At 42.8% G+C, this 18,822-nt stretch overlaps 1 protein-coding gene across 1 annotated transcript in view; it reads right to left on the bottom strand.

Moving 5' to 3' along the window:
- The window catches only part of dnah6 (dynein, axonemal, heavy chain 6), a 127,018-nt gene that overhangs the window by 103,805 nt on the left and 4,391 nt on the right, over window positions 1–18,822 (bottom strand). Inside the window, exons 3-8 of the mRNA XM_082164569.1 lie at window positions 7,737–7,910; window positions 7,383–7,648; window positions 6,508–6,775; window positions 6,200–6,334; window positions 5,805–5,919; window positions 5,595–5,709 (exon numbers count right to left, since the gene is read on the bottom strand). Coding sequence (XP_082020695.1) covers window positions 5,595–5,709; window positions 5,805–5,919; window positions 6,200–6,334; window positions 6,508–6,775; window positions 7,383–7,648; window positions 7,737–7,910 — 1,073 coding nt within the window. The remainder of the gene's footprint in view (window positions 1–5,594; window positions 5,710–5,804; window positions 5,920–6,199; window positions 6,335–6,507; window positions 6,776–7,382; window positions 7,649–7,736; window positions 7,911–18,822) is intronic.

Raw genomic sequence — 18,822 nt, 5'->3', positions numbered from 1 at the left:
TCGGCCTTTCCCTTGCTCCTCGCGTCTTCACAAGGTGTGTGAGCGTAGCTCTGTCTCCTCTTTGGATGAGAGGTATGCGTATTCTTCCTTATTTGGACGACTGGCTTCTCTGTGCCCCAACAGAGCGGCAGGCTGTACAAGACTCCAGACTGCTTTTGAGACATGTGCAGAAGCTGGGGTTTTCTGTGAACGAGAAAAAGAGCCGTCTGATTCCATCACAGACCACTACGTTCATAGGAATGACCCCGAATTCCTGTCTAATGTCTGCCTCCCTGTCTCAGGAACGTGTGACGAACATTCTGCAACTTTTGGCTCGCTTTTGCCTGGGGGTGTCTTTGCAGTACGAGGTGGTCCTACGACTGATAGGGATGTTAACAACGGCTACAGTGGTGATCCCCCTGGGTTTACTCCACCTCAGACCACTCCAGTTATGGAACTACAGTTTGCGGCTTGATCCCACCAGGCATCGCCATCGACTGGTTATAATTTCTCACCGTTGCATATGTGCGTTGAGGCGGTGGAGACAGTTAGAGTTTCTGAAAGCAGGAGTGCCTCTGGGTGTTGTTCCCTCTCGTCGAGAGTTGGTCACGACAGACGATTCCCTCACAGGATGGGGGGCAACGTGGAATCGGAGAGGTATTTGCGAGTGCTGGACACCGATCCAGGCCACAGAACATATCAACCTGCTGGAACTAAGGGCAGTGTTCTTGGTTCTAAAGTACTTCATGCCGGTTCTGGCAGGCCGCCATGTTCTCGTTCGGTCCGACAATACCTCAACAGTGTTCCATCTGAACCACCAGGGCGGCACAAGATCCCGCAGGTCTCTACGGCTGACTCACGAGATCCTGACATGGTGTCAGCCACGACTCGCTTCACTGAGGGCAGCTCACATTCCAGGAGCGTGCAACCAGACAGCGGATGCTCTTTCCAGGGATCAAGTACATCCAGGAGAATGGAGGCTTCATCCAGATGTAGTGCAGGAGATCTGGCTATGATCAGAGCAGAGGTGGATCTTTTTGCCTCAGAGATGACCACCCAGTGCCGATTATGGTTCGCAAGGACAGAAGTGTCCAGCCCCCTGGGCCAGGATGCGCTGTCTCATGAATGGCCGAACTGCCTGCTATATGCGTTTCCACCTATCCCTCTGTTATGGGAGACGTTGCACAGGATCTCCCTGTGCAAGCACAGAGTGTTACTTGTGGCACCACGGTGGCCAGCCAGACCATGGTTTCCTTTGTTGCTGAGACTTCTGACAGGAAATCCATGGAAGCTTCCCCCCAGGAAGGACCTCCTCTCCCAGCTGGAGGCCAGTGTCTGGCACCCGGACCCGGCTCGTCTGCAGCTTTGGGTCTGGCCATTGGGCTAAATCCTTCCCTGGAGCGTTGTGACCCTGCTGTTATTCACACCACCTCTAATGCTAGGGCTTCTTCCACACGACAGATTTATGTTTCCCGTTGGAAGCTTTTTTCTGCATGGTGTGAGGAACAGGGGCTCGATCCTGCAACATGTGACATTCCGAGTATCTTAAAGTCCCACTCCGATCATATTTTGAGCTATTTTTAAACATTCTCAGTGGTCTTTAAATGATGATTATGCCGTTTTTAGCCAAAATCACAAAACCTGTGCCGTTTTCTGGGACTTCGCTTCAGCAGAGCGGCAGTAGCTCATTAGCAATTCGCCTCTGCGTTGTGGGCGGAGCCGTTGGCTGAAGCGAGATACATAGGCAGCAACAGCCTCTTTCTGTCTTTCTTTCTTTGTCAACACAGAAAACATTTCATCACTGGATAGTTTTTTTCGTTTAATTAAAGTGTTGTTTTATGTCAGCTGAATGTCCGGAACGCTTTTCAGAGAAGATAAGGCAACTTATTTAGCACAATTCACACCCAGCGGCAATTCAGAAAAAGAAAAAAAAAATCTCAGAATGCTCCACATGAAACTTTGGTCTTCCGACCTTTTACCGCCGTGTTGATTTATTTTGATTAATATGTGCGAGGGAGAGAGAGCAAGACAGCGCTTAGTTTGGAGACGGTGAGGTCTTGTTTACATTTTCGCCTGGTTCCGAAGACAGAGAGTGCGCGCTATGCCGGTGTAGCAGTCGATTCTGTTCCCTACAGGAATTTGTGTTCCCCCTCAAAGAGGCATGTCTGCGCATGCCTAGAAGATGCATCAAACCACAACTGGAAGTACGGAAAGCGAAAAAGGCCAAACGCATTGGCGCAACATTCAATTGTCAGCGACTCAGCATAATAAAATGGTTCTCACACTCCAGTAATATTTCTGTCAAAACAAAAACTCAATGCCTCATATTATTGTCTTTATATTATTATGTCTGTATTATTTATAAAGATTGCAAAACGTCAGAGATGACAGGTTTATGAAATACAACTTTGTAAACAGTATACAAAATGTATTAATATGTTAAATGTCACCAAAATACACATAAAAAAAAAAAGAGTTCATCATATTATTGTCAAAAGGTAAACACATTTTCAGGTGACACCTTTTATATTCCCTGTTTGAAAATAAATAAATAAATAAATAAATATGAATAAAACCATATTGCTATTTTTCTTTAATATTTTTCACATGCAAGATACATGGGTGCAACATAACATTCTAGTAATTAATTCATTAAAAATTTCTGAGGGCACTAATTAGCTTTAATTAATCAAATTAATCAATGGTGTTATAAATTGGGGAGATGACCACACAACATTGTCACCTGAATTTCTATTCTTGCTGGCACATTCCAACAATGGATCCAAAAATATATGAAGAAATCATGAGCTATAAAACTCAAGGCACATATCCATTTGGTATAAAAAAAGACCATAAATATGTGATTCGCAGACGTTGCTCCAATTTCCAAATTCATGGTAAGTAATCTATTCTAAATTATAATTATTTTTGAAAGTGAAGATAACATAACTCCACAGACAGGAGTGAGGTATAGTAATACACCAAGACTTGATAGAAACATAAAAACATACTTTTCCATGGACTATAGCCTTCTTGGCAAATAGAACATAAAATACCTATCCTGCAATTTCAGTTTAAAATATCCTATTTCTTTCATTAGGCATTCAGAACCTCCGTGGTTATTGTTTAGACTTTACTAACAATAAAGCTATTTCAATAGATGGTCAACTTTACTACATCTCCTCAAAAAATTGTATGGGTTCGAGGAAAAAAGTGGTCATTGGCCAAAAAGAGGCCAACGAAATATTTACAGAATTCCATGCCAGCCCCTATGGAGCACACTGTGGAACAGAAAAAACCAAGCTTGCCATTTCAGCGAGGTTCTACTGGCCTGGAATGGGGGTGGACATTGATAAATGGGTCAATCCTAAATTATTCCTTTCTAACTTTGTTGTGAAACATATTAATGTATTATGTTTTTGAATGCATTTCTCATGTGCTTATTTCTGAACATCAGGTTTTGCAGTGTGCCCAGTGCCAATATAGCAGACTGTCCATCAAGCAGGAGCCCAAGTACATCCCAATATGTGTAAGCTTGTCCACAGATGTGCATGGGATTTGAGACTGGTATTTCATGAGTGCACATAATTTAAATGTATTTATGGGTATGGGTAAATATGGTTAAGCATTTTTGGTTGGTGTAGCATACTCAAAAGTAATCATGAATGGACCAATGCTTTAAACCCCCTTTTTTAAAATTGTTAATCTTATATATTTTTATTTATTTATAGATTGCCTGTGATGACTGTGGGCGATGGTTCCACTTAAAGTGTGTTGGCAATCCATCCACGGAAGATGAATACAAATGTGCTTCTTGTAATAAATAACTAAATATGAAACCATTGTTTTTGGAGTTTATTTTTCCCCTTCATTTTCCCTTTGGTAAACCTACTCGAAAATCAATCTTTCAAAACAAGTAGCCTATACTTTTATATTATTCATACTTCTCAAAATACTGTAAATATGTTCATAATCTGTAAATGTTTATTCAGACTAAACCCAACTGTGACCCCTTTTTTTTACTTTTTATACTATTTTAAATTTTTTTAATATATTTTATTCTTAGAATTTGTATTACTATGTTTCTTGTTGTATTTGTATTTGTATATGTGCACTGGAAGCTTCAGTACCAAGAAAAATTCCTTGTGGGTGCAAGCACACTTGGCAATAAAGCTCTTTCTATTCTATTCTATTCTATTCTATTCTATTCTATTCTATTTATTTTATAAAATGTGACATTAAATTGTGAAGTGATTGTGGTTCAAATAGTCTTCTGCTAGACGAGTATTAGGCTACTAATCAAAGCCTTAATAAACATTACATTGAAATCGCTAATAACGGTTTAAATTTGAATATAAAAAAAAAAAAAGCTAGATTGAAATGACAGAGCAGGAAAAACTCGCTTTAACTTTTTTATTAAAAAATAATACTTTTTTAACCTTTTGGCTTCCCGTACATCCAGTTGTGCTTCTTGTCGTATCAATTCTGACGGTACGTATGGTAACCTGATGGTAACGCGGCAACTACGCATGATTTGTAGTATGATTGCGTAAAGGGAACAGGAATTCCGGAAGGGAACAGAATCGACTGCTTCACCGGCAAAATACAAAAATACGACTCGCAGTCACTCGCAGTCTCGCACGCGTGACGCATCACACCTGCTGTGCGTGCTGTACTAATCTGTAGCTTAAGTGCAACATGGCGCTTGAAGAAGCAAAGCAAAAAAATAAAACAGGAGAATTAACTTTGAGCAAGTTTAGAGGAAAATCGGAGGTATGGAAACATTTTAAACTAGTCGTGGGTGACAACATACTGTATGAGTTGGCTTTGTCTCGTGCATTAAATGCGGCACGCTACTCGCCTATGACAGCAAAAAAAAAAAAAAAAACGGGACTTCGACGATGAACAAACACATGAAGCAGTCTTGCTATGACAGAAATGATGATAGTAGTCAGCCTCAGCCCTCAATGTCCTCTTTTGTTACTTTTCCGATCCATTCAATTATTTCTGAATAAACAAACAACACAGTTTACATGCTTCTTCCTTGTCGCATTATTCATTAAGATAATAATGAATAAATGCACGCACAATTATGAACTTGATAAATGTTACAGATATGTTACTAAGCACAAACAGATGCCTTTCAACTTACATGTGCAAAATCTGAATTAAATGAATGTGCTGCAATTTGTACAAAAAGAGAGTCTGTAGCCTATGTGTTTTAGCCATTAAATAAGCACATTTAGTTTCAAGTTTGTTAAGTTTTGTTTTGAAGAAAGCTTTTCTTTAAAGTGAATTTCGTTTAGTATAAATTGTATCTTAATTTGAATCTTAGGGGGGCCTCCATGTCCATTTTGCTTGGGGCCCCCAAATTCCTTCAAACGGCCCTGTGTATATATATATATATATATATATATATATATATATATATATATACATACACACTTTTATTGGTACAAATCAAAAATAAAAGCAAATTTTGATGAAGATAAATAATGACAGCATTGTTCCTTGTTGTTTGTTTACTTTGCCACTTCATTAAAATCTCTGCATATAGATCCTCACTTCTGCCTGTTTCCTCCCGCTTCTGCAACATTACAGAAATGTTGACTAACCAAGTAAGACGTTTGCAGTAGTATCTCTTGTTTGCTTGTTGCGTGTAACTCATCTTCTCAGGTGTGTCTTCAAAGAACAATCCAAAATCAGGTGATGCTAACTCCCCATTACCGTCTGATACATGCATGTAAGAAAAAAAACACACTCAAATTCACAATATGCCAGCTTTTTGACCCATAATTGCTTGTGTGTCTGGATAAAATTGTCACCAGTCTCCAAGTCGCTGTAGTCCGGTGTGTGTCCAAACTCTTTCAAAGCATTTAGACAGGCACTTCTTGCCACTTCCATTGCCAGCTTCCTGAACTTTTCCAGACGGGAGGACACCTAGAACACGTATCCACAAAAAAGAAAAATCATAAATGACAGAAAAAAGACACTTCCCACTGTACAGCGAACATAATACTCTTAAAAATAAATGATCTTTATTGGCATCTATGGTTCTATGAAAATCCTTAACCTTTCCATTGCACAAAAGATTTAAAATGTTTAAAAAAAAGGTTAATTTAAGAACTATCCACTGAAGGGTTCATTGGGGAGTCAAAAATGGTTATTCTATGGGATTGTTGCAAAACCCAAAACGCATGCAAACTCAAGTCTCTCTCACCTCCTCCAGCTGTTTGTATTGTGCACTCTGAAACTCCTCAAGTGTGTATGTGTGGTCTTTCTCTAGCCGACACAGAGGCATGTCACTGATGTGGTAACACATTTCCCTGATGTCAATCAATGCTGGACGCAGAGACTAAAATACAGACATGATCATTTTCACCATACTGTTTGCTGTCTTTGTATAAAGAAGGTGATGCATTCTGCAAGAAACCTCGTTGTAAGTATATACAGTAAGTTTTTTTAAACAAATCAACTTTTCTAAAAGCAATATCTATATAAATTCACATACAAAAAACTTTGGCAAACCTCATTAAGAACGAAGAGATGCTCTTGCAATGAGCGTCTGCATTTGCTGATTTTCTTATAGCGCACATTGTTACGCCACACAAGAAAAGCCTTCCACTTTAGGAAGAGGGCAAACACAGGGATGCGCAAAAGCTTCTGGTGATATTGGTATTCCTGCTCCCAGCGTTCTAAGGACAAATAGTCCACCTCAGATCCACAGTAGTGCATCACTGCATGAGTACTGACCGTATAGTAGTCTGACTTGTTGACATTGTCAAACATTGCAATTCTGTTGAAAGAATATTTGGAGTAAGAGACAAAGATATGGTTTAACACACAGTTAACAGTTCATGTGTATTTTCTTTCCATACTTTACTTTTTCATTGATAGTGATCATGTGATGTCACACATTATTTAGAATACAAATGAAAAGTTACTGAATATTAACCTTTATTTGATGAAATTTGTGAAATGGTTTGAACTGAACTTAAATTATGAATTTAAGAAAAATATATTTGAATATATTTTAAAATGTAATTTATTATTGTAATGGTAAAGCTGAATTTTCAGCAGCCATTACTCCAGACTTCAGTGTCACATGATCCATCAGAAAATGCTGATTTGGTGCTCAAGTAGCATTTCTTATTATTATCAATGTTAAAAACAGTTAATATTTTTATAAAAACCCCTAGTACATTTTTCCAGGATACCTTGATGAATACCGAAGTTCAAAAGAACAACATTTATTTGAAATAAAAAAATTATAAAAATCTTTATTGTCACTTTTAATACATTTAAAATGATTAATTTCTTTAAATAAATCTTACTGACCCCAAACTGTTGAACAATAGTGTACAACCACACTTCTACATAATTGCAAAAACGGGTTTTCTTACTTGAGGTTGTATGTGTCAAATTTGATGGATGATTTAGGTGCTGTAGACGTCACATAGAGGAATCCCAAGTGAGGGTTATTCCGGATGGTTTGAACGATGTCGGGTGGGGTGTGAATTTTAGCACGAATTACTTCCTCTACTGAGTTGAAAAACGGTGGAGAGAGGGTGTAGCTCAGAGGTGAAACTGTAACAGGACAACCTCTAGATGAGCTCTTTGTTCTTTTAGGAGAGGATGGGATCATGAGTGAGCCCTGCGTCAACTGCACCTGAAATCATCAGATAAAAAGCACGTCATTTTTTACTAATGCTACAAGAAGCATCTGCCAGAGTTGTTTATGAGTAGAGTGGCCAGACCTGTCTATCTTTGACATGGTCAGGAATTCTGGGCAGCTGTAGCGCAGAGGGTCCTCTCTCCAAGGCACTGCCAATGGACTGGACCTCATCCGATGAAAAAGGCATCTTAGGGCTCAAGTTGAACCTTTGGATGTTCTCCAGTTTCATACTTTCACTGCGTCTCTTCAGAATTGGCTAGGGTAAAATACAGATCATGCAGTTAACACGAATGAGTATGACGGTTATTTTTTATTACCACTGTACTTTTATTTGTTTATTAATATTTGAGTCATTGACATACAACAGTATCATTGATTACAGGAAAAATATTTTAAATATCTAGTTCAAAATGCATGTTCATAGAAATATACTCTTTGTACTCATGTTGGTTCCATTGCACTGAAAAATGTGCGTACAATCTTCAAAAAAAGTTTTAATTTAATGACTCTAAATTGATTGATTCACTTCCGTTGCGAAGATCATTAGTTATTAACTTAGGGACCACTACTTTGCTGACACAACACTGTTCTAACAGGAAAATCCTTAACGCGCTCCGGCCGCCCATCCACACAAAACAGTGCCTGGTGTCTCGAGAAAGCACTCCCTGAAATAGGTTTGAAGGCGCAAACGATTATCCGTTATCTCTGCGCAAACCTCAAAAACGCAAACCCGCGAAAACGCAGACGTCGCGCACACATGCGCATTACGTGTTCAGACCAAGGGGCAACATTCTGATCTGAAAAATGAAGCCTACCCGGAAGTGCGAAAAACTGCAATACATCGAAAATCCGCTAGGGGAAGGTCCCAAAAGGGAGCAAATGTCCATAGCCCCCATGTTAAAATGTCCGTTTTCACAGCATAAAATCATGTTTTTACAGGTTGGTCCCATGGACTTTTATTGGATTTTTCGATAGGTTCCGAGTGCCTGACAACGGCGAGGGTAGTGAATTTTTTTCTAACTCGTTAGTTTAGATAGTATTTAGATATAAAATGTATGACAATAAGGGCGTGGTTAACTTTGATTGACAGCTTGATTGACAGCTGAAAGGCAGAATGACAACATAAGAAGCGCCATTTTTTAATACAGTTGACATATAATACTACTGTTTCTGTATCATGAAATGTAGTTTTAAGAGTTTTTCAGGCGAGAATGTAGTTGTTTAAAGCTCAAATCTGTGGTTTATTTATAAAGATTTATGAAAATTGTATCCAGTTGTGAGATCCAGCGATGACCGGGCGCTCGGCGCGATGTACCCCGCCTGGAGCAGCCTTTCATCGGCTAGACGTTTTGAGGTTTGCCGCTGACTCTGGCGTCTCTGTAGTGGTTAAACATGAGATATAATTCGTCTTGTCTATATCTAACGGGCGATTTTTGGTCTCGTGGGCAATCGTTTTGGCTGAGGGGAAGTTTCATAACTTTATAAGCTATATTTAACTTGTACCGTTGTATGGTTAGACTAGATCGAGCGCATGACTTTTTATGTTTGACTGAATTGTTTGCTTTATTTGTATAGCTTATTGTAACTTTACCTTTTACTTATACTTTTATAATAGCTAATATTGATAAAACTGAAATTTAACAAAAAGAGACTGGGTTGAGTTTTGTCATTTTAAATTTTAATACAACGAAGATGATCTGTAATGTTGTTTACTGCAACATCTGTTGTTTAATACAAATGCACATATTGCCTGGACCATATTAAAATGTTTAATATTTGTATATTATATTTAAAACGAAAAGAGGCAGGTTTGTGTTTTATATTTCGTTTTGTTATAAATAGGCAAACGTTATGTGCAGTGAATATAATCAAAACGCGTTGCCTGAACCACATTTGTGTGGCTATAATGTTTAAGATTTCTTTAAATGAAAACGAAAAGAGTTAGTATGGTGTTTTATAACATATTTCGTTGCCTAAAATATACACAGAGATAACCGGAGTAGCAGAGCGAGCTGAGTGACGCGCGCTGCGTCAGAAGGTGGGCGGGGTTAGGGTTTCCCAAGATTTTCCAAGATGGCGCCGCCCATACCCCCCATAAACGGCTTCAAACCCGTTCTTCAGAAAGTCTATGGGTGACGTCACAGACGCTTTGTCCATATTTTTTACAGTCTATGGTTCAGACCAAAGGTATTCACATTTGAATATATATGTGCGCAGGCGTGTACGTGTAGTCTTATTTTATTCTTATTTAATTCTTGATAAGAATATTATTATTTTGATGAGGAATTGTTCTTCAATATGACATCATTGTATCACCCTGACCTTTTTTTTTACGTTATAATCCCAAAACAATATAAAAATAAATTTAACTTATGATATTAAAGGGGTGGTATAATGCCCTTTTCACAAGAGGTAAATAGGCGTCCGAAATCGCGTACTATGTGAGTAGGTACTACATTTAAATTAGAACGTACTTCGCGACCGTTAAAAAATATACGTTCTATATAGTATGAATACCGTTAGTATGAATGGAGTACGGACGTACTACATGCGCCATGTTGGTATATTGTCACATAACATGCGCGGTCACATCAGCGCGAAAATTTAAAGAGCCCGTTCCACTGACTGCAATGTTTGTAGTTCTTCTTTCCGCTTTCGTCTGCGTTTTTACCAAGGGGCAACATTCTGATCTGAAAAATGAAGCCTACCCGGAAGTGCGAAAAACTGCAATACATCGAAAATCCGCTAGGGGAAGGTCCCAAAAGGGAGCAAATGTCCATAGCCCCCATGTTAAAATGTCCGTTTTCACAGCATAAAATCATGTTTTTACAGGTTGGTCCCATGGACTTTTATTGGATTTTTCGATAGGTTCCGAGTGCCTGACAACGGCGAGGGTAGTGAATTTTTTTCTAACTCGTTAGTTTAGATAGTATTTAGATATAAAATGTATGACAATAAGGGCGTGGTTAACTTTGATTGACAGCTTGATTGACAGCTGAAAGGCAGAATGACAACATAAGAAGCGCCATTTTTTAATACAGTTGACATATAATACTACTGTTTCTGTATCATGAAATGTAGTTTTAAGAGTTTTTCAGGCGAGAATGTAGTTGTTTAAAGCTCAAATCTGTGGTTTATTTATAAAGATTTATGAAAATTGTATCCAGTTGTGAGATCCAGCGATGACCGGGCGCTCGGCGCGATGTACCCCGCCTGGAGCAGCCTTTCATCGGCTAGACGTTTTGAGGTTTGCCGCTGACTCTGGCGTCTCTGTAGTGGTTAAACATGAGATATAATTCGTCTTGTCTATATCTAACGGGCGATTTTTGGTCTCGTGGGCAATCGTTTTGGCTGAGGGGAAGTTTCATAACTTTATAAGCTATATTTAACTTGTACCGTTGTATTAGAGATCGAGCGCATGACTTTTTATGTTTGACTGAATTGTTTGCTTTATTTGTATAGCTTCTTGTAACTTTACCTTTTACTTATACTTTTATAATAGCTAATATTGATAAAACTGAAATTTAACAAAAAGAGACTGGGTTGAGTTTTGTCATTTTAAATTTTAATACAAAGAAGATGATCTGTAATGTTGTTTACTGCAACATCTGTTGTTTAGTACAAATGCACATATTGCCTGGACCATATTCAAATGTTTAATATTTGTATATTATATTTAAAACGAAAAGAGGCAGGTTTGTGTTTTATATTTCGTTTTGTTATAAATAGGCAAACGTTATGTGCAGTGAATATAATCAATACGCGTTGCCTGAACCACATTTGTGTGGCTATAATGTTTAAGATTTCTTTAAATGAAAACGAAAAGAGTTAGTATGGTGTTTTATAACATATTTCGTTGCCTAAAATATACACAGAGATAACCGGAGTAGCAGAGCGAGCTGAGTGACGCGCGCTGCGTCAGAAGGTGGGCGGGGTTAGGGTTTCCCAAGATTTTCCAAGATGGCGCCGCCCATACCCCCTGTCGGTACACGATCCGTTCCACCTGCACGATCCGTACACGCATGCGCGTAATTACGTAGTAGAAAACGTCACGGTTTTCCTACACTATCGGAACCACGCATGCGATGGCACAACTTGCGGCATATTTGTGTAACGTTGTATTGTGTTTAACATTTCACAGCGGGTCTATTTTGATGCTTTTAAATGTAGCTTACGCTATGCATTACGATGTGTTTACGTGGTTGCCAATCCAAAAATAATAAAGGAGTTGTGAGTTGTTACATTAACATACATGATCAGTTTCCTCCATAGGCTACTCTCCTTTGCGATTCACTGCTGTATGGTATTAGGCTTAACTTGCCGTGTTTTGGTCTGAGGTCAGTAGTATTGTCAAAGACGGTTTGTGTCGTTTTTTTATTATTAAAAGCTGCTAATATTAGTTAACTTTTAAGTTGAGTAATTTTGTATTAGTATGGTATGGGTCTATATAATCTAAATGAGGAAAATGATCCCTTCAATGTTGTTTACAGAAGACAATAAGGAACATAATATGCATTTCTGCCTAGACAATCTGCACTTACATGAAGAAAGAACTACGTGGAACAGATCGTGCAGTGTCGTAAATCGTCGCAAAACAGAATTATCATTTGCGCATGTGCGTTTTCTACTGCGTCTACTACGCATGCGTGAAACGGATCGTGCAGGTGGAACGGATCGTGTACCGACACCCCCCATAAACGGCTTCAAACCCGTTCTTCAGAAAGTCTATGGGTGACGTCACAGACGCTTTGTCCATATTTTTTACAGTCTATGGTTTTTACGTCGTTCGTGCTCACAATTCAGAGTCGTCGGTCAGTTGCTCGCACACACACACACACACACACACACACACCTGTGAACAATGACAGATGTTGATTTTTGGTAAGGAAAAAGTAATTTATTTGCTTGTGATATTATCATCAATGAATAAACATGAATGAATCAATAGTATGTGTATGTTTATCTCTGTTGATTCATTCATGGATGGCAATATCACATGTGTGTAACACACTGAGGTCAGATACAATACACACACACACACACACACACATTCATATACATGTGGTCGTTCAATGAGGCCTATTATATGTTGATCCGACGATAATTATGTGTGTATTTAAGTGGTCCAATGGTAGAATTTTTGCCAAGCGTGTCAGAGGTTCTGAGTTCTAATCCGCACTCATATAGTTTTTTTTTTTATTATTTTTTTTATCAAAACCGATTATGTTTTTTAGTGGTTGTATATCAGGCAGGGACACTTTTTGTGCTTTTTGTTTTCTAATTGTACCGGAGCGAATAGAGAGTCTCTCCACAACGGATTGAAACTCGCGTCTGAGTGAAGGCTGTGCGCGAGCCAGAAACAAACATAGTATCCGCGCCACTGATCGCTCGGCAACGAGCACTTTGATCAGTTGATTTAAAAAAACAACACATTTCAGCGCTAGATCGACTCTTATTTAAAAAACGAATGAAATGAATGCTCTGCTGGTTAACTGGAGATGTTTTGTTTGTTTGTATTGGTACATTCGTGCCGCGAGATGTTTCAAAAGTGGTGGGGACATGTCCTACCCGCAAATTACGCCTATGCGTATGCATGTCCAGGGGCGTCGCTATAGTAGTGCAAAAGATCCGGGGATTTAGCCCTGCATGGCTAAAATCTTCTTTTTTTTTTTTTTTTTTTACTTTGAAACTGCAATTAGAAGAAAAAAAAACCCCACAATCTCAGTGTTTGTATATTTTCATATTCACAGAGTTGTCAAATTATGTACAGAATTATTATATTGTGCCTGACCTTTGCACTTTTAACTTTCTGTGTTTACATTGTTCAGTTCCAAATCTGTGTTTTTAGTAATTGTGGTGGTATTTGGTATTTATAATTTTAACCTTTATATTATTTATTTCTTTTCATGTTTGGTGCCATTGTTAATGTAAAATTATTTATTTGCAGCAGTTATTTTGGAAGTAAAGAGAACCTAACTAAGAAATTCTGAATGGTTGTTATTCCCTTGGTGGGTGGGGGGGGGGCACCACCAAGCATTTGTGCTTAGGGCACCCAACTGGCTAGCGCCGGCCCTGCTTATACTGTGAAAATTGTTTTTGAAAATACTTAATCTGCAGTGACTTTTTTTGACTGTAAATAAATGTATTTGTATTATTAGAATGTAATTTTCATTGACATAAAAAAAAGTTATGAGATTGCATAATGTATGTGACTTGTTAGATCAAAAAGTAATCTGATTTTGTAATGCACGTAATTGTAATGCGTTTTTTTACTCGTAACATCAAGTAATCTGATTACGTAGTACATGTTACTTGTAATGCGCTTCTTTACTCGTAACATCAAAAAGTAATCTGATTACGTAATGCACATTACTTGTAATTATTTACTTTACTTGTTAGATCAAAAAGTAATTTGATGTGGTAACGTCTCGGTTACGTATGTAACCCTCGTTCCCTGAGTAGGGAACGGAGACGTTACGTCGGATGACAACGAATGCGGTTTCGCTTAGAAAGCCTATCACCTTCGAGTATATAAAACGAGCCAATGGCAATGAAATGCCATGGGTCTGCGGAATTTGCATAGCGTAACTCCGCCCCACCCTAGGGGTATATAAGGAAGTATGCTGGCAACATACAGATATGTTTCTTCGCTGAGGAGCCGAGACTGAACTCAGGCGTTCCCAGCGGTACAGCGGAAGTGGCAGGGAGACGTAACGAGGGTACGCCTACTCAGGGAACGAGTACGTAACCGAGACGTTCCCTTTCGTGGTCACTCCGAGTTACGTCGGATGACGACGAATGGGGTCCCCAGTCTAATCACGCCACCTCGGCTGTCTTCCAGTGCCCTGCGTAAGTCTGAGCTCCCTGTCGTGAGACTAGCACGGACGAAGGAGTCCTACTTAACACAGGAATACCTAGGTACACTGGGAAGCATATCTCAGTGGAAATATGCAATTATGCCCAGCCCAAAGGGGAGGGGGGGGGGGGGGGGGGGGGGTTACTTGGAATACACATATGACCCAGAGGGGCTGCATATGGAGTATCACTGGGGTGTCCAGCCGCAGGTGGAATGTTTCAACCCCAGGGGTGGCAAGGTGGCTTGCCGAGGGAAAGACACATGCTCAGAGAGGCTTACAGTGGAAATACACATGTGGGGGTCGCCCAGAGGGGGAACCATGCACATGGAGGCACCTAGCCAAGCGTGAAAGCTGCCGGTGGCATAACTCTGGCGTTGACATCGACAGTGCTGGAGGAGACTCATGGCTTATTAGGCTCACCTGAGGAAAATATCGCACGTATCCCGTCCGTGGAGAGGAATGGCGAGCAAGCGAAGACACCTGAGCAGAATCTAGTACCGACTAGTTGAAGCGAGTACATGAGAAGAAACTGTCTCCACTCTGAGATTATAGAATCTCGCGAATGTGTTAGGTGTCGCCCAGCCTGCAGCTCTACAGATGTCTGTTAGCGAGGCGGAGGCGCCATGCGCTAGAGCCCAAGAGGATGCCACACTCCGAGTGGAGTGGGCCGTCACACCAAGGGGGCATGGTCGACCTTGCTGCTGGTATGCCAAAGCAATGGCATCCACTATCCAGTGAGACAACCTTTGCTTGGAGAGAGCCTTTCCCTTCAGCTTCCCACCATAACAGACAAAGAGCTGGTCTGAGATCCTGAAACACTGCGTTCTGTCTACGTAAGCACGAAGGGCGCGTACTGGACAGAGCAGTGCCAAGGCTGGGTCTGCCTCCACCAAGGGCAGCGCTTGCAGGTTCACCACCTGGTCTCGAAAGGGTGTGGTGGGAACCTTGGGCACATATCCAGGCTGGGGTCTCAGGATCACGTGAGAGTTAGCCGGCCCGAATTCCAGGCACGCTTCGTCAACAGAAAATGCCTCGGGACAAAGATCGGGACGAGGGTGCCACAGGGTGCCAAATGACAACCAAAATGGCAACCAAAATGACCTGCTCCTCGTCCTCCCTGATCTTGCGCAAGGTCTGCGCAAGAAGGCTCACTGGGGGAAACACATACTTGCGTAGGCCCCGCGGCCAGCTGTGCGCCAGTGCATCCGTGCCGAGCGTGCCCTCGGTCAGGGAATAAAACAGGTCGCAGTGGGACGAGTCGTGGGAGGCAAACAGATCTACCTGTGCGTCCCCGAACCAAATCAGCTGGACCGACTGGGGATGGAGTCTCCATTCTCCAGCGAGAGGCCGAAGCCGAGACAGCTCGTCGGCCGCAAGGTTCAGATCTCCCGGGATATAAATGGCTCGAAGCGACCTCAGATGCTTCTGACTCCATAAGAGGAGGTGGCGAGCGAGTTGCGACATACGGCGGGAACGTAGACCACCTTGATGGTTGATGTACGCTACTGTCGCGGTATTGTCTGATCGGACTACTACGTGCTGACCCCTGAGCAACGCACGGAAGCGGTGCAGGGCGAGACGTACAGCCAGCAACTCGAGGCATATGGCAACTCCCGCAACTCCCGGCATGTTGTTGTATCAACAGATGCCTCCACCACGGGCTGGGGCGCCATGTGTAATGGACATGCTGCCGCGGGCTCCTGGACAGGACCCCAGCACCTTTGGCATGTCAATTGCACATGGCGCCCCAGCCCGTGGTGGAGGCATCTGTTGATATAACAACATGCCGGGAAACTCGTTCTAAGGGCACTCCGGCCCGTAGAAAACTGAGGTTCGACCACGGGGTGAAGGTCTGACGGCAGGCCGGAGTCACTGGAACTCGGAGCGTGCCGTGATGCCATGCCCACCTCGGGACTCGATCGCGAAGCCTAAGCTGAAGCAGTCTCATATGAAGCAATCCGAGCGGCATTACTGCGGCTGCGGATGCCATATGCCCCAGGAGCCTCGGAAATAGTTTCAGTGGAACCGCACTCTTGTCCTCGAACTGGCGAAGACAAGTCAGCATTGACTGCGTGCGCTCGCTCGTAAGCTGCGCGCACATGGCGACCGAGTCGATCTCCATACCGAGAAAAGAGATCCTCTGCACGGGGCAGAGTTTGCTCTTCTCCCAGTTGACCCGAAGGCCCAGACGAGCTAGGTGCCGGAGCACTAGGTCCCTGTGTTCGCAAACCTGGTCTCGAGAGTGAGCTAGGATAAGCCAGTTGTCGAGATAGTTCAGGATGCGAACCCCGTGTTCCCGGAGGGGAACAAGGGCTGCCTCGACGACTTTCGTGAAGACGCGAGGAGACAGGGCTAGCCCGAATGGGAGAACTGCGTACTGGTATGCCCGCTCCTCGAAAGCAAACCGAAGAAACGGTCTGTGTCGAGGTAAAATGGAGACATGGAAGTAGGCGTCCTTAAGGTCGAACGCTGCAAACCAATCCTGCGGCCGCACGCACTGGAGGATGCGCTTGGCCGCGAGCATCTTGAACGGCAACCTGTGGAAGCGGTTCAAGACGCGCAGGTCGCGGATTGGCCGTAACCCACTGGATTTCTTCGGAACAATGAAGTAGGGGCTGTAGAAGCCGGACTTCATTTCGGCTAGAGGGACAGTCTCGATCGCACCCTTTGCCAGTAGGGTGGCGACCTCCACTCTCATGACAGGGGCATTGCCACCGACCATAGTGAAGCGGACTCCCCTGAAGCGGGGAGGGGACCGCGCGAACTGAATCGGTTAGCCGAGCCTGATGGTTCTCGCGACCCAGCGGGACAGTCTGGGAAGCTCTAGCCAGGCTTCCAGAAACTCCGCCAGTGGGGTAATTCGAACCACAGACGGTACGTCGGTGGTGCAGCGAGGCGGAATGACCGGCCCAGGCGAGGGTGACATAGCGGCCCTGTGCGGGGGCACGGTCATTAGCCGCGTCCTGCCAGAGGAGGCCAGGGGAGGACCAGCGTCCCACGGGGCGTGCTCTGGCAGGGGTCTGGCGACAGAGGGGGATGAGAGGAGCGTGGCCCGTGGGCGGCGCGTGCTGTCATCCGAGAACTCTGTGACAGAGGGGGACGATAGTGGCGGGACCCGTGGGCGGCGCGCACTATCGTCCGAGAACTCTGTGTGCTCAGGGTTGGGGGAACCAGTTCTTTCTTTAACCACATTGGGGTACTGCTCGTCGTTGGACGAGCAGCGGGGAGTGGAGAACAAAAGATTCTCCCCCGGCCCTCCACCGGGGGAAGGAGTGGCCCTGCTACCATCTCCTGAGAAAAACTGGTTCCCAACCCTGAGCAGCCCGTCTCAGGGGCGCCGCTTAGCCTGGCGTTTAGCGGGGCGCGGGGCCGGAGAGGGCTGTGGCGCCTTCCTGCAGCTTCCTCTACGACGCGGCCCAGGTGGAGGCTGCTGCTGGGGCCGTGTGGGAGGGGCGCCCAAACACACAAAGCAGCGATTGTGCCCATCAGAATTAGACACATTGCGACCACAACCAGAAGTGCACGGGTGAGGCATTTTTAAAAAGACGTGCCGCGTGCAAGCTCTTTTTGTGAGAGGAAAACTCTGTGGATGTTGAAGCGACCAGGGAGAAACACACTAACTGGCAGATCACTGCACAGATCAGCAGGGTAATGTGCACTCGCTGGAGATCGCCGTCACACCAACACCGGAGAGTCGCTCGTCTCGAAAGGTGAAGCAGAGAAAGAGTAAACTCAGGATTTTGGCTTACTGGAGTGAAGAAAGCTCTCGGCTCTGAAGCGAAAACATATCTGCATGTTGCCAGCGTACTTCCTTATATACCCCCAGGGTGGGGCGGAGTTACGCTATGCAAATTCCGCAGACCAATGGCATTTCATTGCCATTGGCTCGTTTTATATAGTCGAAGGTGATAGGCTTTCTAAGCGAAACCCCATTCGTCGTCATCCGACGTAACTCGGAGTGACCACGAAAGGGAATGCATGTTACTTGTAATACATTACTTTACTCGTAACATTAAAAAAAAATTCAGATGAGATTGAAAAAAACGTATCGCTAGGTTTTCTCAGAGGAGGGCTGTGCTAGAAATGTGTCCATCTTGAACATAATCAGAATTATCAGCTAATAAGAGTAAATTGACATACTCTGGTACACTGGAGGGAGCGTCTGAATGGTTTCCACAATTGTACCTTGACAGGCTGTAGAGATTTCTGATGGAATCACGTCCTCATGTTCTGATATCAAAGATACGCGAAGTGCAACTTCGTATGAAGTTAAATTGCCTTCGCAATATTTCGCATTTATATTTTTTGTAT

The sequence above is a fragment of the Leuciscus leuciscus genome, assembly GCF_965113295.1.
Source record: "Leuciscus leuciscus genome assembly, chromosome: 3".
NCBI classification, from domain to species: domain Eukaryota; kingdom Metazoa; phylum Chordata; class Actinopteri; order Cypriniformes; family Leuciscidae; genus Leuciscus; species Leuciscus leuciscus.
The sequence above is the reverse complement of the archived record's forward strand: the minus strand, read 5'-3'. Positions and strand labels throughout refer to the sequence as shown.